This window comes from Bos indicus, chromosome 26 (assembly GCF_029378745.1).
Source record: "Bos indicus isolate NIAB-ARS_2022 breed Sahiwal x Tharparkar chromosome 26, NIAB-ARS_B.indTharparkar_mat_pri_1.0, whole genome shotgun sequence".
Lineage (NCBI taxonomy): Eukaryota > Metazoa > Chordata > Mammalia > Artiodactyla > Bovidae > Bos > Bos indicus.
In genome coordinates this window covers 17,563,534-17,585,197 of record NC_091785.1, presented here as the reverse complement: position 1 = coordinate 17,585,197, position 21,664 = coordinate 17,563,534, and the positions used below count along the sequence as shown (strand labels likewise).

The following is a 21,664-nucleotide window of genomic DNA, read 5'->3' as shown; positions in this document are numbered from 1 at the left end:
TTTGTCGGCTCGGCTGATGATGGAGATGTTCAAGCTGTTTACAGAGGGCAGCCCAGGTTGTGAGCAAAATGCTGAGACTGGAAGTCAGAAGCTCTGGCTCCCCAACCTAGGGCCTGTGCTAGCATTGGGATGGCCTTGGCCAGTCATGTTCTGGAAAATGCAAATGAATTAATAGTGACAGAAAGTGTATCAACCATTGCCTGGGGATGGTGAGGTGAGGAAAGGTGGAGGGAGAGATTCCAAAGGGCCACAGAGAAACTCTAAGGGGTAATGGATGTCTTCTCCATCTTGATTGTGGTGATAACTTTATGGGTGTGTCACATGTCAACACTTTTTAATGGTACACTTTAAACATACAATTATTGTATCTCAGTTATACCACTATAAAGCTGTTTTAAAACAAATAGCATCAAAAGCACACAGAGCAATAATCTCTGCCCTCTGGGTTTTGCTTTGTTTTTTTTTTATTTGACCAGATGAGGTCACAGAGAAGGCAATGGCAACCCACTCCAGTACTCTTGCCTGGAAAATCCCATGGACGGAGGAGCCTGGTGGGCTGCAGTCCATGGGGTCATGAAGAGTCGGACACAAATGAACGACTTCATTTTCACTTTTCACTTTCATGCATTGGAGAAGGAAATGGCAACCCATGTTGGGGTCCTTTAATGGACCAGAACCTGGTGGTCCAGAGTCGATGATAAGAAAGTGAAAGAAGGAAAGAGGCTAATATTCCCTGGGTTATGCAGGGAGCCTTCGAGCTCCAGGGGATCAGCCAATAGAGAGAGAGAGAGAAGGAAGGATACAGGGACCCAAGTCTCTGGTGGAGCAAGCGTGCTTTATTGAATTCTGTGTGAGTATATATACCATATTACAAGGTGGCTTCTTCAGATAAAGATCAGAAGACCAGGCTTTACAGGTTACCAAGGAGACAGGGAGCAATAGAGGCCATAAGGCCAAAAGGCAATCCATATCAAAAGAGGGTCGTAGATAGTCCCTTTCACCGTATGGAAAGGCTAATGAAGGGAATCCTATGCAAGCATCCCATCTCTATGATCTCAGTCCTGGGACTGGCTTGCCACTCCTCTCTCTCCTGACAGGAACTGATCAGGAACAGAGGGCTCAAGAGAGATAGGAAACAGCACACAGTAATCCTACTGTTAAACATTCCCTGACAAACCCACTCCAGTGTTCTTGCCTGGAGAATCCCAGGGACGGCAGAGCCTGGTGGGCTGCCATCTATGGGGTCGCACAGAGTCGGACACGACTGAAGCGACTTAGCAGCAGACGGGGTTAGGATCTTCATTGCTTAGGGCAAGCTCTTGGTTGTGGCATGCAGGATCTAAGTTCCCTGATCAGGGATCGAACCCAAACCTCTTGGGTTGGGAGCTCAGAGTCTTAACCACTAGACCACCAGGGAAATCCCGACCTCTCTTTTTTCAGTCTGCATTTTGCCAGGAGAACAAGAGGATATGGGAATGTGGTTGGTGTCCTTTCTAGGACAAGCACAGTCTTCCTCTGGAGAAGTTGGAATTACACAAAAATAGATTCACATACTTGGTGCCTAAAAGGTGGAATGAAATCCACTCTCAAGAGCTTTCAGTGTCATCCTGAACTGAGGACCCGAAAACCTCCCCAAACCACGCACACTGTAGAAGCACTTTACCTGAAGGAATGATGGGTGAATTATCCAAACTTGAGGCAAAATTAGAATTCCTTTAAACCTAGGTTTAAGAAGATATGAATTCCCTGAAGTTGTATGCAAATTTTATATGAATAATCATCACTCATGGGATGAGATTCCATTAATCTCTTCAGATTCTCAAAGCAATCTGCAATACCCCTACCAACAGTTAAATATAAACAGTGATAATTACAGCTGAAGGTTAGTGACAAAGATATCAAATTCAACCTTTCTTAAGTGACTTGTTGCCACACTTTTAATACAAACTGACTTGAAATTAGTAATGGTTGTGCCTTTTTAGTTTTATAGAAAAAGGAAAACGGAGTGAAAAAAATTAAACTTTCCTATATAGATGCCTGTTTACATGAAAGTCATGGAGATTGTTTGTTAAGAATACCTCATAAGAATTATAGACAAGAAGGCTGAGTGTGGGTTTTAGTGTACTTCACACTAGATGCGTCATGTTGGAAACTCCGTCAGCCTCCAAGGGGCATCCTGTCCATTATCATCTTCATCATTAATTTTGCAGCAAGAAGGTAGAGATGGTAAAAGTAACCTCACGTCATTCTGCTTCCTGCTCCTGGGTTAGAGAAGGCTAAACACATTTTTGGACTTGTTTCTTGTGAGAATGTTATACTCTACATACCAGCGACATGTAGGATGTAAAATGCATTGCAGTTCTGTTCAAAAGGCCATGAAGAGTCTTTTTCATTTCCAGCTACAGTATAGGAGCTGGGTTTCTCTAAAGAATAGAATATTTTTGTCCTTGGATTTACAACACCAGTCCATGAGAGACTGATTTGGGTTCTTATATCATATGCCTGCTTTTCTGGGAAGTAGTCCTCAGGTTCCTGAACTACGCCCAGATTATATGAAAAAGACTAATCCCTATTACATTTATAGCACTTTTTAGTTTTCAAAGCACTTTTCATGCATTATTTTGTTTGATTTTTTACACCAAATCCAGGAGGTAATGTAGTGTGGGTGTTACTCATGCCTGTTTTACAGATGAGAAAACTGAAACTCTACAAAGATAATTTTATTGGTCCTCGAGATTGTAAAGCAAATTGGTTTCAGAGATGATTTAACTTTGCAAAAAGAGTTAAGAATAATGAATTTAATTGATGATGGAGACAGGTTTCTGTACTGTTCTGGGTCCTTTGATATACACATTGCAAGGAAAGGTTTAAAACATGATAGTGTGAATTAATTGATAAAAAGTGCATTCAAAACAGATAAAATTGACTCCCACTATGGCTCCCATCTGTCCCTAAGAGATGAAGGTCAGGGAGTACCCGAAAGTCCTTGTAAAGTAGCCTTTGACTTCCAAGAAACTACCAAAGTCATGGGACAGAGCCCTTGCCCCTATCACCGTCAGGCTCGTGCGTAGAGAGTTTCAGCTGGTGTAGCTGGTCCCGGCCAGATCCAGACAGTCTCAGGTCTGGGAGTCCAAGAACCAGCACACTGGTCCTAATCTTTACTACCTCCTGTTCTGGCTTCAGGGGCTTGGTACTTACTGGTACAAACCACCGCATGTGAAGTCCTGGCAGTGTACAGACAGGTCACTTTCCAAGGGAAGTAACTTGCTCTTTGTTGTTGCTGCTGTTGTCATCTAGTGGCCTGGTCGTGTCCAGCTCTGTCTCTTTTGCAACCCTGTGGACTGTAGCCCGCCAGCCTCCTCTGTCCATGGGATTTCCCAGGCAAGAATACTGGAGTGGGTTGCCGTTTCCTTCTCCAGGGGATCTTCCCCACCCAGGGATTGAACCTGTGTCTCCCCGCTGAGCCACTAGATGTCCTTCCGAGTCCAAGGGATCACAGATGAAGCACTTTACAGTGTTAGCTCACCTATCCTCCAGCAGAGGCAAAGGGAGGAACCATTACCATCTTGATTTCACAAAAGAGGAAATCGAGGATCAGAGAGGTTAGGTAACTTGTTCAAGGTCACACAGCTAGTAATTAGGAAGCCTGGTCTATGTGCATATTTTCTGCTGAATCAACAGAAACTCTGGCATTAACTGTGTGACGTTGGGCAGGCCAAGTCTTCTTTCCAGACCTTTGTTCGTCACCTGCACAGCAAGAAGGGTAGACTAGGATGTTTCCGAGTTCCTGCTCAATAATCTTGGGCTTCTGACTTGTGTTTTTATTGTAGTAATACTTGCTGTTGACGGTTCTTTTTTTCTGCCACCAGAGGGTGCTCTGCTCCCAAAGCAGGAGGCACTGGGGAAGGCTGAGTTCCAATTAGTAGTTGACACCCTGATTGATAAAATTCTGATCAAAAGCAAAAATTCCTGTGTAGCTTTAAGAATTTGTGGAATTCTTAACAAGCCTTTCCAACTAAGAAAATTAGCTCAAGAAACCCCTTAGAATTTTTTGCTGTTCTCACGGGGTAACTCCTCCCTCATGGACCTCCTGGGGCTTTTGTATGATGAGGACCTTGAGAGCCTCAGCACAGGGCAGTTGGTGTGTTAAAGCAAGCAGCCCACCTGCACATTTCCCAGGCATCAGCTCCTCCTTCCTGTGCTCCTCTCTCCTCTCTCCCAGTTCTTGCCATGTCCCCATCCCACTGGTAATATTTATTACATGTTTTCCCTTACACTGATTTTCTTTTTTTACTTACGTGTACTCAAAAGGGAAGCTTTCTGCCACTACCATAAATGGAAAAGCATTATTTTTGTAACACATATGAAAATAAATAGCTTTCTAGAATATAAGTCCCATACTTATAATCAGAGAGGTTTTTAAGTTCTATCCATGTCCTATGTCTAGATGAATGAGTTACCTAGTAGGCACTCAATGAATATATAATAAATAGGTCATATAGATATTAATCTACATGCTACCTAAATGATCTCAAATATCATATGTGGGCAATACTGGGGCAGTGGAAGAGACTACAAGAAAACCTGGTAGATTTGGGGAGTTGAGGCTGATGAACATGACCTGCCATGTGATCAGACCATGAGCCCTTTCTCAGGGGGAGTGGCTGCGTCCACTCCCCACCCCACCCCCATTTCCCCAGCTCACCTTTGCCAGAAACCCCAGGTGTATATACCCGAAGCCTGGTCCAGTGTACAACTGTGTTCAACCTGAACCATCAGGAGAGGCAAAAAGTCTTCATCTGCCACTTCACATCCTCTAGAATCACTCTCATCAAAAACAAGCAAATCAAAAAACAACAGAAAACCAAAAGAGAAAATAAATCTTGGCAAGGATGTGGAGAAACTAGAAACCTTGTATACCGCTGGTAGAAAGGCAAAATGGTGCAGCCACTACAGAAAAGAGTAAGTGGTTCCTCCGTAAAGTATAGATTTACCCTGTGATCCAGCAACTCCCCTTCTAGGTTTATATTTAAAAGCAAGCAGGGTCTTAAAGAGATACTGTATAGCAGTGTTCACAGGGCACGATTCACAATAGCCAAAAGGTGGAAAGAACCCAAATGCCCATCAACTGATGAGTGAATAAATAAAATGTGGCATATTAGATATACAATGGACTATTACTTGGCCTTCTAAAGGGATGATAGGCTTCCGTGGTAGCTTGGTCAGTAAAGAATCTGCCTTCTCTGTGCAGGAGATCCAGGTTCCATCCCTGGACCAGGAAGATCCCCTGGAGAAGGAAATGGCAACCCGCCCCAGTATTCTTGCCTGGAAAAATCCTATGGAGAGAGGAGCCTGGGGGGATACAGTCAATGGGGTCACATAGAGTAGGACACGGCTTAGTGACTAAACCACCACCAAAGGGATGATGGCTACACCTAGATGAACCTTGAAAACATTATGCTAAGCAAAATAAGCCAGAAACAAAACAGGTACTGCATGATTCACTTACATGAGGTACCCAGAAGAGGCAAATTCATACAGAAAGAAATTAGAACTGAGGTTACCAGGGGCCCAGGGGAAGGGGAATTGGGGAGTTATTGTTTAATGAACACAGAGTTTCCGTTTAGGGTGGTGAGGCATTTCTGGAAACGAATGGTGACAACAGTTGCACAACTTGAAAAGCACTTGCCCACTGGGGTTTGCTTGCTCCCGTGTCTCGGCTGGCATGGTGAGAAGGAGAGGGCTGGGTTACCCCAAGGGTCCCAGGGGCAGGAGGAGGATGAATCAGAGAAGCAGAAGCCTGCCTAGCTCAGCCAAACACCCAGCTCGCATGCAGAGCTGTTCTGTGTTACGCAACTGAGTTTGGGGATAGTTTGCTTTGGGGGCAATACTAGCTGATACACACCCCACCCCCAGGCTCCAGCACCAGGAAGGGAAGGAGGCTCTTTGCCTGTGCCCAGGGCAGGGGATCATGCTTCTCTAGGGGGTCCCGAATCTCGCCATCCTCTCTTCTGAGGGAGCTAGAAGGAAGGGGCTGGGACCACGGGGAGGCTTCCCAGTCCTCTAGCAGGCTGGGGACACAGAAGCAGCTGGAACAGATGGCCTTTAGGGTCCTTTCCAGTCACAGAGTCGATGCCCTCCTAGAGGAGGCCGGCATTCCGAATGGGTCTGCAACCTTGCAGTTCCAAAGGCTGCCTCCCTTCCCATGGGTACCATAAGGTGAAGAGGGCAAGAGAGATCAGCTCCTTGGAAAGACTCAGAGATGGCCATTTGGGAGATTGTGCTTCCTTCTGTGTGAAGGCAGTGAGAATACATTCCGCACGTGGCCTCCTGCCAGGACGCGTAGGGGCACAGCTGCTTTGAGAAGCAGGCTTTGACCTCAGCTGAGAGTCAGTCCCTCTCCTCCAGAAACCCCCCTTACAATCTCTGACCTTCTAATGAAACCTGTTCCTCCTCTCAAGGTAAACCTTACATCGTTATTCTTTCATTTTGTTACATTTTTGCTTAAGAATATTTTAAAATATGTGGGAGAATAAAAAGACTCAGCCATCTTGTTTTTTCCTATTTTTATTGGAAGTATACAGTATTTCAGCTACACTGTGGGCAAAGTGGGCTTTGATGAACTTCCCTGGAAATGAGCCACCAATTCCAACACTGTTTCTATGGAAAATGCATTGCGAGTTCTACACATCAGTCCTACAAATGGCTTGCCAGAGCATAACCCAGGGGGTGCCTGATCACGTTTCCAAAACTACTTATTTCTAGAAGCAATCTACATCTTGGTAAAATGTAAAGAATCCCAAACTTGACTAAGGTATCTTTCATGATAATATGAAGCATAATTTGTCTAACCTGAAAAAAAGAACAGAAAAAAAAAAGTTGACAGCTTTCTCCTAAGCATTTCTTTCCCATGGTTCAATGTAGTCCAATCCCAGATGTGCAAAGATTTCTTCTTCACTTTCCGCTTTGAGAAATACCCTCTGAAAGCATAAGAAGACATATGTGCACTATGATATTTTTGTTAAGTATCTCCGAGCTGACATAGTAAAAACGTTACTTGTAAAATTGTCTTGTCAGAATGAATTACTGCCAAAACACAGTTCCCTGATTCTGAGGATAAAAATTCATTTTACCTGACTTCTGTAATTTTTATATTTTCACCCCCAAAAAACTTAATGAATTAAGGTAAAATTATGACAGCCTTATATATTCAACTAGAAGCATTTGATACTTTTCCTATTGGTCTGTAGTGTTCATTGGAACTACCTGAAGGAGCCTTTTAAAAGAATGTTGAAAACGGAGCTGTAACCCAGCCCAAGGAAATCAGAAGATCCAGAGAGTTCTTGTTATTCATCTGTTTAAGGGGTCTGGGAAATTCTCACGTGCAGCCAGAATTACATACTGCTGCCATTGGTAAGGAGGAAGGGCGATCATGGGATGCTTGGAGATGCCGGATTCTCCTCCTGGCCTTCCACCCTGCCCCACTCCCACCAGGCTCCCAACCCCACGGTCTGTTACATCGAGCAGCACTTCCCCTCCAGTGCTTCTTGTCTATAGCACAACGTTGGGCACATAGGAGGCACTCTCTTACTTTGAACTATTTGTTACATGTCAGTTTGTAAGTTTCCTAGATCATGTTAGGTGACGATGCCTCCACTCATATGCTACATAACTGAGGCTTTCTTGCCAGCATCCACAGCCCTCTCTTATGACAGCAGCACCTTGATTTCTCTTTGGAAAACCACACCTCCCTATTCTCAGTCTCTGAGGGTCACCTCCAAGGAGGGGCACATGACACAAGCCTGATCAATCAGAGCCATGGAAAGGGGTTCAAGGATGGCTACATGGCCCAGGTCTGGCCTGTGAGCATTAGCTAGGGCTTGCTGGAACTATTAGGAAAGAAGTTCTTTTCTGTTGGCATAGCTAAGCTAGAAGGATAGGATTCACAGGAAAACCTGCCTGAGAGTGACACGGACACTGAGGGAAAATTGCATGAGCACCTAGATACAGGTGCTTGAAGTCCACCACACCTGAAGTCCATGTTACCCCGGATGCCACAGTACATAAGCCAAATTTTTTTTTTTTTGCCACTGCCATTTTGTATTGGGTTTCTGATTTTTTGTGAGATGGGCTCTAACTAAATACACTTCATTTAGACTAAACTCCTAGAGGATAAAAACCATTACTTCTACTTATTTTGTATCTTCTTCCTACTCAGAGCTTCCTACAGTGTCCTTGATCACTGTAAGTGCAGTTGAATATTTATAATAACTCTTCCTAATTCATGCAGCAATCATTTTGCTGAAGCAGCGTTTGGATCATGACACTGTAGGAACAGCACACCAAGCGAGCCTCTATGATGTGTGAGTCCAGCTGACCGCACATCTCCCTCTCAGGACAGCTCTGTTGCTCTCCTTCTTGCAGCTGACTCTCATTAATGACCCATGTGGTCACTCAGAATTCTACTTGCCACTGCATTTGAGGGATACTTGAGTGACATTTGTGATTTGGGGGGATCTTTGGTTTGCTTTGGAGTTACACAATGCAAACACCAAGGATATACCAAGCTCAATTCAAATTCATTGCTGGCCTGGTTCTGGAGACCCAACTAGCTCAGCATCATTGGGCTCAAAACCTCCAAGGTGCATTGTGGGCCCTGTGGGGGTTGTGTTCCTGTCAGGATCTTTCCAGCTGCCCTCACCTGTGATCTGTGGGAACGGGACACCTGGGGCAAAGGAAGCTGAACCTGGAAACTAGAATCAGTTCAGGAAAAGTGCTCAGGGAGCCAGACTTGGGGATGAGGATTAAAGTGGCCCATCTCAGGGAGACAGCGCTCCCTACCTTGGTCTTGTCATATAAAGCGTGGTTATCCAGCATCATCTTCCGCTCGTGTGTGGCATAGCGCCGGATGTCTCTCTCAAACTGCTGGATAAGAAAGAGATCATTAAAATAAATCACTATCAAGTCTAGAATGTCTTCAGTATTATCTGTTTAAAGATATTTAAATCCCTATAATGAAACATCTTAGGGCTTCCCTGGTGGATCAGTGGTAAAGAATCTACCTGTCAATGCTGGAAATGTGGGTTTGATCCCTAGGTTGGAAAGATCCCCTGGAGAAGGAAATGGCAACCCACTCCAGTATTCTTGCCTGGAAAACCCCATGGAGACAGGAGCCTGGCAGGCCACAGTCCATGGGGTCGTAAAAGAGTCGGACACAACTTAACAACTAAACAACAACAACAATGAAATATCTATCTCCACTAAACACTCTCCAAGTGAATTTCCGCCCCACCAGGGCAACATTCCACCATGACAAAGCTCCATGCTCACACGTAAGCATTGGATTGTAAGCTCCATGAAAACAGGAACCTGATTTGTTCTGTTCACAACCATATTCCTTCCTAATGATGCCTGGCACACAGATGATGTACAGTAAATGTTGCTCAGTGAATAAACAGGTATTATGAGGATTGTGTCCAGAATAATTCCTGATCCAGAGTAAACACTACATAAATAATAGTTTGGTGTTGTTTTCTATTTGGAATACAACTACTGTAAAAGAGGATGAGGAGTCAGGAGACCAGGTTCCAGCCTGGATTTTGTCCCTATCTGGCTCTGTATCTTTCGGCAAGTCACCCAACCTCTCTGAATCTTGGTTGGTCAAATAGGAGGGTGGAGGAAGTGTGTGAGTAAGGTCCTCTGGCTATAACATCCTCTCATGTGAACTTCTATAAAACTGATGGTCTGGGCCAGCTGCTTCAGAGTAGCATCTCCTATGATCAGCATGGGCTCTGAGGCTCCAGGGAGAAAAACTTGAAGCCTTAGATGGATGACAGGAAAACCTTGGGAAAAGAACGACAATGAATGGAGTTGTTGAGATTAATTTTCCTGAGAGAAGCATAGATCTAGAAATGTCCTTTACATGTAGGATTAGGGAGCAAACTTGGAATCATTGAACATGAACTTGGGCAAACTTTGGGAGATGGTGAGGGACATGGAGGATGGCATGCTACAATCCATTGGGTCGCAAAGAATCAGACACGACTGGGCAACTGAACAACAACACCATGGAATAATTGTACTAAAGTGAAAGAGGAGAGTGAAAAATTTGTCTTAAAACTCAACGTGCAGAAAACTAAGATCATGGCATCTGGTCCCTTTCACTTCATGGCAAATAGATGGGGAAATAGTGGAAACAGTGACAGACTTTATTTTTTGGACTCCAAAATCACTGCAGATGGTGACTGTAGCCATGAAATTAAAAGATGCTTACTCCTTGGAAGCAAAGTTATTACCAACCTAGACAGCATATTAAAAAGCAGAGACATTACTTTGCCAACAAAGGTCCATCTAGTCAAGGCTATGGTTTTTCCAGTGGTCATGTATGGATGTGAGAGTTGGACTATAAAGAGAGCTGAGCACCGAAGAATTGATGCTTTTAAACTGTGGCGTTGGAGAAGACTCTTGAGAGTCCCTTGGACAGCAAGGAGATCCAACCAGTCCATCCTAAAGGAAATCAGTCCTGAATGTTCATTGGAAGGACTGATGATGAAGCTGAAGCTCCAATACTTTGTTTACCTGATGCGAAGAACTGACTCATTTGAAAAGACCCTGATGCTGGGAAAGACTGAGGGTAGGAGGAGAAGGGGACGTCAGAGGATGAGATGGTTTGATGGCATCACCGACTCGATGGACATGGATTTGAGTTAATTCCAGGAGTTGGTGATGGACAGGGAGGCCTGGCGTGCTGCAGTCATCGGGGTCTCAAAGAGTCAGACAGACCGAGTGACTGAAAACTGAACTGAAGTGGTGAGTATGGGAAAGCTGGCAAAGACTGGGACCTGCCCTTCCTGACTTGGATGTGTGAAGACAGACTTTCCAACCCGAAGTCCTTTACAAGGCAGTGGGGTGGGGGGCGGAGCTAGGGCTGTGGAAGAGTCAGGGTGAAGCAGATTCTGGGTGTAGTAGCTGCTGGTCTGTGAAAGTATGGGGGTGCTGCTTAGCACATGGCCTCCACAGCCCAGGGCTTCAAGTTCCCCCAGCACTTAGGGCAATGGCTGCTCACACTGGGCATGGGGAGGCTGGAGAGGACTGGGTAACTGGAGCAGTGAAAGGCTGCCCCGGGATCCTCAGTTCTGTGTGCTGAGAGACCTATTCCTGGACTCCTCTGCCAAACCCCCTGAAGCATTTTTGTTTGGATTGTTAGGAATTATCATGATGTCTTCAATTTGGAGAGTAATAATATTGATTAAATCAACACTTATTGAGCACCTACTGTGTACCAGGTGTGTTCTGGGTGCTTGGAATATAACAGTGAAGAAAACAATGATGTCTGCCCTGGTGGGGCTTGGATTCAAGCAGGGGACACAGATAAGACACGGTAACAGCATAAGTAAAGTACATGATGGACATGAGTTTGAGCAAGCTCTGGGAGTTGGTGATGGAAAGGGAAGCCTGGTATGCTGCAGTTCATGGAGTCATAGAGTCGGCCATGACTGAGTGACTGAACTGACCAAAAGTACATGATGTGTTAACAGGTAATGCTGGGTACAGGGCAGGCCTCATGAAGGAGACAGGATCTGAGGAGAGACTTGCCCAAGGTGAAGGAGTTAGCCAGGTGGACTCAGGAAGGACACTCCATGCAGAGGGAACAGCTAGAACATAGGCCTTAGGGAGGGGTGAGCCTGGCCCGGGTAGGGAGAGCAGTGGGAGGAGTCCAGAGAGATGAGTGGGTGAGAAGAGCACGCAGGGCCTTGTGACCACCGGAAGGCTTTTACTGTGAGTTGAATGGGGAACCCCTGCCAGGTTTTGAGCAGGGGAGTGATGGTCTGACTTATGATGACAGGATCACTCAGGGGGCAAGCGACCAGTTCAAATGGCCACAGCTATAATCCAGGCGATGATATCCTAGTTAATGTTTACAGAGTGCTTACCCTGTGCTGGGCGCAGCGCTGATTTCTTGCTTTATATTAATTTCTGATTTGCTCTATTATCACTAGTACTTAACAACTTCTAAAAGAGTCTAACATTATCTCTAAAAGAACAGTACTACATATACAATTAGCCTCAGAATTGTGTTAAGATGAAGGCACTGTCTCATTCAGTTCTCATGACAATCCCATGAGGTTGGTACTGTTATTAGCTCCATTTTTCAAATGAAGAAAGGAAGCCCAGAGAGCCTCAGCAATTTACCCAAGGCCACACAGCCAAAGATAGAGCTAGGATTCAGACTCCTGAATCCCAGACTCTTTACCCTGGATGTTTCTGCCTTCTGCTTTACAAGCTCTTTGGTTTCTCTCAACAACCTGTGAAATAGGAAGGGTAAGGAAGTTGTCTTTTGTTTCAGATAAAGAAGGGCAGTGGCACTAAGCCTGGCTGTATCATTCGCCGGGCACAACAGACTTCAGAGATTCGCCTACTGCTGCTGCATGCAGCTGTGCAAGTTGTGCCGCAAAACTCGAGAGGGCGCGATTCACACGTGTAGCCTTTGTAAATATGCAGGTTTCTTCTGACAATTTTCTGGGAAATGGCAATTAGGTGTTTTAAGGAGGAGTTGCTTTTTAAAGTTGGTGAAAGGGAGCCATCTGGGCTAGTAAAGAGGCTGGGTTAGCCTGGGCACCTGGGCAGCATCGTTCATGTGTTTCCAAAGCAGAGTGTGCCTCCTCTCAGCATCTGACGCAAACACGGACAATACTCTTGAAGGAACCTCAGCCAATAAAGCCATGCTGGCAAACAGTTCGAGTTTGAAGAAATAAGATTCAGAGGAAAACAGAAGCTTCTTTTTAAAAAAAAAACAAGCAACAAACTAATGAACTCTGGACCCAGTCCAGAAATTGTACCATACTTGGATGGCTCTAGAAAAATCTCAGCTTAATGTATCCCTCCGGATATATTCAGCTCTGGAAATCTTTAGTGCACAAAGGTATGAAGGAAGCTTTGTCAGCTTAGTAGACGAGACAACCTGGTAAATTAATGAACCCAAACTGGGGTGAGATTAACAGATTAATTGGCTTGAGGACATTTCCCAGGCTCTGAAATCTTTGGGTAAAAAGGCGAAATTAAATTTCCCAAGCTGCATATATGATGTATGTATTGTTTCATCAGGTTTCCTACTTTTTATGAATGAAAGATGCCAGCCAACATTTTTGATTAGGGTAAGAAGTTCTAGCCGAGATTGTGCGCTGAAATAATTCCAGCCCAAGGCAAACACACTTGACATTTAATTCAAGGTTGCTGCTGCTGCTGCTGCTAAGTCGCTTCAGTCGTGTCTGACTCTCTGCGACCCCTTAGACGGCAGCCCACCAGGCTCTGCTGTCCCTGGGATTCTCCAGGCAAGAACACTGGAGTGGGTTGCCATTGCCTTCTCCATTGTGTGAAAGTGAAAAGTGAAAGTGAAGTCGCTTAGTCGTGTCTGACTCCTAGCGACCCCATGGACTGCAGCCTACCAGGCTCCTCCATCCATGGGATTTTCTAGGCAAGAGTACTGGAGTGGCTTGCCATTGCCTTCTCCAAATTCAAGATTAAGGACAATGAATTTCTAAGTCGTTTATCCTACAAAATCCTCTAATGGCGTTGTGCCACTCAAAGCAACAGCTAGCTACATGGGAAAACAGAGTGGGGTGTTGGTAGGAGGGTAGAGTACAAGCTAATGGCACAGAACACGGGTACCATGTCTGTGAATATCACACGATGGGAGCTGGGGACTGCCGCTTGGCCAGCACTGGTCCCAAGGGGCTTTGCCAGCTTCATCTCACTGGATCCCTGCAACCCAGGGGGGTAGCGCTGTCTTTGCCCTAACATTCCAGATGGAAAACTGAGTCTTAAAGGCTATGGGGAACTTGACGAAGATCACCTAGCTGGTCAGAGGCAGAGCAAGGGCTTGTGACCAGGTCTGGCATGAGTCAAACCTGTGCCCTTAGTCACCAGGCTGCTTTCTCTGCTTCAGTGGTTCTCATACCTGCAGGGTTCTTTCAAACACAAATTGCTAGGCTCCACCCCCAGAGTGCCTGAGTCAGTAGGTCTGGGGTGGGGTGGAGTGTTCACATGTCTAACCTGGTAAGCAGGTAAGGCTGATGCTGCTGGTCAGGGTATTACATTTTGAAAATACCTATTCTAAAGGCATCTGTCTCAGTTGACCGTGCGCAAGTGGAATGCCCTGATTCAGAGATTTCTGGGCACTTTCTTCTCTCCTGCCCACCATCTCCTCCTTCCCTGTCCATCCTCTCGCCACCACCACCCCCGCCATTGTCTCTCCCCTGGCCCCAGGTAGACCTAGTCTACCTCTTATGAAAGCTAAGGCCACCCCAGGGATGAAGGCTGCACTTACCCGGGAGCCAGTCCAGCCTAGCAGGGCAAACGCACGGTTTTCGTAGGGGCACATAACCAGGTCCACACGGATGGCCTTCCAGGTCTTTCCTTCCTGCTGGTTGGACTTGCTACTGTCTACTCTCTGATGGTGCAATTTTAAAATCAGAAAGCATTTTTGAAAATGATCTAAAGTATCCACCTGCCTGCTTGGCAACTTGAACTTTTCAAATGTTGACTCCACAAGGTCATAATATAAAAGTAATCCCTGAAAATAAACAAAAAGACGTCAGGAAGAGTCCCTGATGAAGAGTCCCTGAGACAGAGGGTCAGAGACTTTATATTGGGCTCTTAACAAATGCTCTTAAAGAAAGCTTTGCACATTTGAGAATATGGGTACGTCTGTCCTTGCATTGTGAGCCCACTTGGTGACTCTAGCAGGGGAAGGCAAGGAGTGGGTGCATTACCCTCCTTCTACAGCAGAGGAATTTAACGATTAGAGGGGCCACGCCAAGGCCACTTCATGGCAAAGCTGCCAGAAGATCCACTCCCTGAACACCTGATCGCAGACAGTGCTCAGAAACTTGCCTCACTCCCTTAAGTACAAACCAACCTTGAACAAAAACCCGAGACCTTGTATGCAGTTGTTTTGACTTAGTGTCCCTCCATATTATCCTAGTCGACCATAGTAGGTCGACTTGGGCCCAGAGGATTGTGGCTGGAGGCTCAGCCTGCTTTGGGGCCTGATGACTCACTCTTTCTAGCAAGCACTTTGGGATTGTTACTCTGCCTCCCTTGGAGACAGGGACAAAATTAGTGGTACATCACCAAACGCTGCCTAGTCAGAAGGTCACACCCAGCGATCTGCCATCCTCCAATTTATCTGCTCCGTGGGAATTTCTCACCACACAGGGCAGATGTGGGGTAGGGAGAAGCAGAAATACGCAATTAACTGCTAAATCTGAGTTGCAACTAAAAGAACAAATAGCCTTAAAACAATCTAATCACAGCCATTAGGATGTAGGATTTGTTCTTGGGTTCTTTAGGTCTGATGTTCTCAAATATTATCATCAGGAGCATTTGAAAGGTTTGTTTCAGCACAGTTTTGGAGGCCCTGTCCCCAGAGTGATTCATGGGCGGTGGGGGTGGGGGAACTTCCCAGGTGGTGCTCTTGGTAAAGAACACACCCACCAGTGCAGGACACACAAAGAAAGCAAGTTTGATCCCTGGGTCTGGAAGATCCCCTGGAAAGGGGCATGGCAACCCACTCCAGTATTCTTGCCTGGAGAATCCCCATGGACCGAGGAGCCTGGTGGGTTACAGTTCAGGGGGTTGCAGAGTCAGAGAGACTAAAGCAACTTAGCACACACGGGGGTGGGGTGGGGTGGGATGGGGTCGGGGTGGTGCATTTCTGGTAAATTCCCAGGTGTTGCTGATGCTTCTGATCCAGGGACCACACTTGGAGCAGGCCTGGTTCCCTGTACTATTATTATTAGACACATTTCCATTTCTTCTGCAATCCACCCCCACCCCCAAGAGACATTGTTTCAACCGGACTCAACACTTGGAGGAGGGGGTACTTTTGTGGATCTCAGAAGAGGGAGCACTCTGCCCTCAGGGCCTATCCCAGAAAAGGTGAGAGGAAGAATCTACCACATCTGCAGGGCGGAACACTAATGTCAGGAAGAGCCTCTGGTGCAGGAGGTAACTGTTGCCCTAAACAGATCTGATAACCAGCTGGGGGAAGACACAATCCTGCTTTCTAATGAAACTTACTAAGATTAGTTAGTATAGCAGCCTTTCATGGCCATTTGAATTATGTAAATTTGAAAAGGAAGCTATTAAAATATCAACCAGTCTTACCTTGAAGCCAAATTTATAAAACAACCTTTCCCCCTTAAAAAAAAATTCACAAAGCTGGCTTCCTAAAAGTCGTAAACTGTGTGTGCACTGTGGCCACACAATAGTCACACTTTGGCTGGTCATAGACAGAAGGGCCACCCACCAGGCATGAACCTGGACCACACTCAGTCAGCCCTCCCCTTTGGGTTGAATTGCTGGCAGCCAGTGGAGCTTTCTGGATGATGCCCTCCCGCCAGGATCCGTATCTCCAAACTCTTTTCCTCCCACAAGAAGTCTTTCAACTGGTGGAAGACTCAAACTCATACCCATCCTTGGCTGTTCATTAGTTCTTCAGGTGTTTTAAAACATTGGTTGTGTATATGTGTGTTGTGTGAGTATGTGCTCGAGTGTGCCTGTGAGACAGGCTGGGACCGGGACCCTTTGCTGTACAGCTTGCACCTGGACATACCTCTCCTTGAGCAACAAAATACAAAGAAACTATATAGGACTAAAAATAATTGTGTGCATGCACAGTTGGGCAAATTCTGGATCCAAAAGATACAAAGAGACCAAAAAAACCCAACTGCCACTTTTGAGGAGCCTGGAGCTAAAGAGCACAAGTAGGGTACTGCTCAAGCCCGCTGCACACACCACCAACTAAGAGGTGAGCAAGCTGCCTAAACCACCCCTTGAGCTCGACCTGGACACACCCCTACCCTCACACCACAGAAGGAACAAGCTCACGCCCCCACCCCCCACCCCCCACTCAGGGAGTGAGCAAGTAAGGGAATTTGTTGTTTGTTCCTGATCCCCTGTGCTGCTGCAGGGCCCCCAGTAAAGCCTGGTCTAGATTTCTTGTTTGCTGCTGCTGCTGCTAAGTCGCTTCAGTCATGTCCGACTCTGTGCGACCCCATAGACGGCAGCCCACCAGGCTCCCCCGTCCCTGGGATTCTCCAGGCAAGAACACTGGAGTAGGCTGCCATTTCCTTCTCCAATGCAGGAAAGTGAAAAGTGAAAAGTGAAAGTGAAGTCGCTCAGTCGTGTCCGACTCTTAGCGACCCCATGGACTGTGGCCCACCAGGGTCCTCCGTCCATGGGATTTTCCAGGCAAGAGTACTGGAGTGGGGTGTCATTGCCTTCTCCAAGATTTCTTGTTTGGCCTTAATCAATTTCTATGTGTTGGGGAATACCAAGAACCCTGGTCGGTAACACCTGCGTGAGATAGAATCATTTTAATCTGGAAAGTACAGATTCTTGTAAGAAAGGCAGGGGTGGGAGGTATTGGGAACAGGGAGTGAGGCAGAGGTGGAAATTAACCACCATGATTCACAGCTGAGGCGCTGGGGGCAGCCGGGCCACAGTGGGGCAGGAAGGTAGTGCTGAGACACACACTGCCCCAGCCGGTTTCCTCCCTGAGGTCCTGTTTGTCAGAGAGCAAAGGGGAGCAGCTAGCTGCCTGTGCTCTCGCCTGGGTCCCCTCACCCGGCAAGGTCTGGCCCTCTGCAGAATTCAATATGCGACTATGCAGGAGAGGTCACAATAGCCACGGTTTTGCTGTTCAGTTGTTCAGTTGTGTCTGCCTCTTTGCGACCCCATGGACTGCAGCACGCCAGGCTTCCCTGTCCTTCACCATCTCCTGAAGCTTGCTCAAACTCCGACCACTGTTTAAGCCACTGTTTAATAGACATTTATCAGGCGCTGTGCCAAGGGCCTTATCTAATGCCCTCAGTTAATCCTCTGACTAATGACAGAAGCTTGCTATCCCGGTTTCACAGATAAGGAAAGAGAAACTTGGAAAGATTAAAAGCATAGTCCCAGGTCATATAGCCAGTCAGTGGCAGGGCTGTGCTTGGACACTCCCAAATCTAAACCCCCGCCATGCCTAATGCCCATCTCCTCCCTCACTTGCCCACCTCTTTGCTTGGTGACCAGCAGGATGGCTGCCTGGTGACTAAAGAAAGACCAATGAAAAGGAGGCTCCTTGTCCCCGTCTCCCAACCCCACCGCATCTTGGGTCGGGACAGTCTCAGAGCATGGGGATGGTGGGGCCTCTATACCTAGGTCAAACCGGCCCACCCCTGCCGGCTGAGAAGCCAGGCAGCCCCCTCTCAGCCCAGGCCATGGCTGCCGGGGTGCATCAGAGTGATGTCTGTCCACCAAAGTTTCTCAGCTTTCCTGGTTGAGCGGAGCAGGGGGGCCAGCCTCAGTGGAGCTGACACTTCCCCATTCAGCCTTTCCCTGGCTCAGCCTATGATGTTCATTTTCAGGGCTCTTGGCCACCTGGATCCACTCTCCCGACAGATGGTGGGGTGGGTGGGGGAGGGTGGGGGTGGCTCATGGCTGAATTTGGATCTGGTTCCAAAGCTGGGTCTTTATTAGTAATTCTAATGTTCCCGGCACCAGGGTTGTGTGTTTCTTATTCTCACTGTATCTGAGGTCTTCTCTCTCTGGTATATCAGAGAGCTTTGTCCACACCCAGAAGATGCTAGATCACTCAGGAAAAATAAAGCTATGCCAGAAAAACACCAGCCTCCTCAACCCACCCAGGCCTGTAGGTCTTTGGATAAGGGCCCTCTGGTCTTGGGAAGCGGAGCTCTCACTGGAGTGGGGCAGGAGTCAGGGCCCTGCAGGCGGCTGTGGCCACAGGGTCATCCCTAGCTTCCTCCACTGGGCAATAGGTGGCCCGTGGCAAGTCTGATTTTAGTGGGTGGGGGGCCCTGAGCCATGACCTCTGCTGGACCCAGCCTACCCTCATTAGCTTCCTTCTTCCCATCTCAGCACAAAATCAAGGTGGTTATCAACCAAGATATTGTTCAAGGCAGCAGGGCACCTCTTAGACTGCTTTTATCCCAGTCTGATCCCCACCCCTTAGCTTGCTCTGCCCTGGCTCACCCCTCCCAGATCTTTGTAGCACATGCTGTTCACATTGTTTAGGGCTCCGAGCTGTCTGAATGGCCTGCACAGAGAGTTGCCCTCGGCCCTTTTGGTAACAGGACACATGCATATACACAAGTTCATAACCTGGATTCTAGGACCCAAAGCAGGGAAGTCTCACCTCATGTCACTGGCACTGTGCAAACTATTATAAACCATTGAGACTGCGTTAGATGCTCATGGCACAATTACACGGAGAAGGCAATGGCACCCCACTCCAGTACTCTTGCCTGGAAAATCCCATGGGCGGAGGAGCCCCGTAGGCTGCAGTCCATGGGGTCACTAAGAGTCGGACACGACTGACCAACTTCACCTTCACTTTTCACTTTCATGCATTGGAGAAAGAAATGGCAACCCACTCCAGTGTTCTTGCCTGGAGAATCCCAGGGACGGTAGAGCCTGGTGAGCTGCCGTCTATGGGGTCTCACAGAGTCAGACACGACTGAAGTGACTTAGCAGCAGCACAATTACAAGGTCGATAAGTGTGTCAAATTCAGCATTACTCCTATAATGCCTGAGTGTCCAAACATCTTTCTTCTTACCTTTTTTTCCCATAAGTTTATCACTTTAGGCAAAAGTTGCTCTTCATCCTCTGCTGATCCTGGACTGGTAATTAAAAAATCTACATCATGCCCAATCTTCTTACCCCTGATTTTAAAAAATAAGATAAGATGGAAATAAATTAGATTTTTAGCTCTCAATTTTTAAAAGTCACCTGTGTTTCTATGCCCCATACTTAAGGTTTGTGACACAAAATGCTCATGACATGCTTTTTAAACAAAAGATCCTTGTTTACACAAGTCTACTCCTTGCAAAATAAATTTATGACACAGAAAAATTTAAGATCATAACATGGTATGTATGTGATTATATTGTTGTTTAGTGCTGAGTCCTGTCTGTCTCTTTGAGACCCTAAGGACTATAGCCTGCCAGTGGGATTTCCCAGGCAAGAATACTGGAGTGGGTTGCCATTTCCTCCTCTAGGAGATCTTTCCAACCCAGGGATTGAACCCACGTCTCTTGCGTCTCCTCGTTGGCAGGTGCATTCTTTACCACTGAGCCACCAGGGGAGCCCATATGATTATATATGGGTGGCTAAAAACTAACAAAGGTTATTTCTTCTCCATGCCCACATGTGCACACACACTCACACAGAGACAAGTGTGACAACAAGCAAACCAAGAACTATACTTGCATAATACAAGATAGGACTCTTGAAATTATGACCTAGACTAAAGGCATCTTCTTGGATTCTGTGTTCTCTTCTCACTTTCTCTGTCACCTCCCACAGCCAACAGCCCCCATGTAACAGGACCACAAGGAGAGATGGAAGAGGGTGTGGGAGGGAAAGAGGCTCTGAAATGGAGGCTTCAATATCCAACAATTGCATACATCTCTGTGAAGAGTTCATGCATTCACTGACTTCACCAATATTTCTCACATGCCTATTTTGTGCTAGGCACCACGCACTGGCTCTCATCAAGCACTAAGTTCTGAAAACTTAGTGGGGAAAACATGCGTGGAAGCAATACAAACAAATTACTTGACAGCTGTCCAAGGAGTGCTGAGGAGGGGTGTCTCACCCAGTATGGGGAGAAGGAAGTCAAGGAAGGCTTTCTGGAGGAGGTGGCATCTGAATTGAAGCTTAAAGGATGAGGTGAAGTGAGCCAGGTGACAAATTGAGGAAAACCAGTCCAAGCAGAAAGATAGGACTGAGCAAAATCGCAGAGGAAAGAAAGCTCTGTGTGTGCAGAGAATGACAAGCCACTTGGGGTTGCTGGAGTGAAACATGAGCAGCAGGAGATGAGGCTGCAGAGAGAGACCTCCGTAGGCCTTTTGTGCCACAACTCCTGAGCATGGGAAGGCCCTGAAGGGGAGGCAAAAGCAGCTTTTATCATCATTTACCTGCGGAATCCTCCTGTCATGGTGACAAAGGCATCCGGCAGAAATGCCCACACAGCCTCTTTAACCAGCACGCCAACCGCCTCTGCTTCGGCCCTGGTCACGCAGCTGACAAGGTCTTCATAATAGAGAAATCCTGAGAGGCCATAGACAGGTGAGTGGGGAAAGGGACATGTCCCATGTGAAATGACCAGCCCTCAGGGAGGGGATTTGGCCCTCACACATAGCTAACGGGGCCACAGACATCAACCCCAAACTGTTCCACAGAGACTGGGTGATCTGTGTTCTCTTGGCTGTGAATTTTTCATGTTAACAATGGCTCCTATTTTCCTACAAATTCCTGACTGAGAAAGAGGCAATATTATATCCTAGAACCATGCTATTCCAATCTGGCTTCCTACTGAAGAACCAGCCCTCTTGATCAATAAGCTGTAGATTTGGGATAGGAAGTTTTGGGGTTGGAACGTGATAGATGAATTAAAGAAGTGAAGTCAAGAATAGGAAGAGTTGATTTGCATCTGAGGAGAGTTAGGAAATGTCACTGGTGGTCTGGTTTGCTTCTTTGCCTGACCATCACAGATTAATGAGAGCTCCAACAGCGTGGTTATGATGAAGAGTTGTTTTAATGACTTGTTTATTCCCACAGATCCACAGAGGAAGGCATAGAGTGGAAGAGTAATGG

General features: G+C 46.6%; 1 protein-coding gene across 1 annotated transcript in view; it reads right to left on the bottom strand.

The window, feature by feature from the left end:
- Positions 1-6,608: 6,608 nt before the first annotated feature.
- DNTT (DNA nucleotidylexotransferase) overlaps positions 6,609-21,664 on the bottom strand; it is a 32,707-nt gene continuing 17,651 nt past the window's right edge. The window contains exons 7-11 of the mRNA XM_019988567.2: positions 20,986-21,118; positions 19,623-19,728; positions 14,327-14,572; positions 8,842-8,925; positions 6,609-6,980 (exon numbers count right to left, since the gene is read on the bottom strand). Of these exons, the coding sequence (XP_019844126.2) occupies positions 6,894-6,980; positions 8,842-8,925; positions 14,327-14,572; positions 19,623-19,728; positions 20,986-21,118 (656 nt within the window). The 3' untranslated portion in view covers positions 6,609-6,893. The remainder of the gene's footprint in view (positions 6,981-8,841; positions 8,926-14,326; positions 14,573-19,622; positions 19,729-20,985; positions 21,119-21,664) is intronic.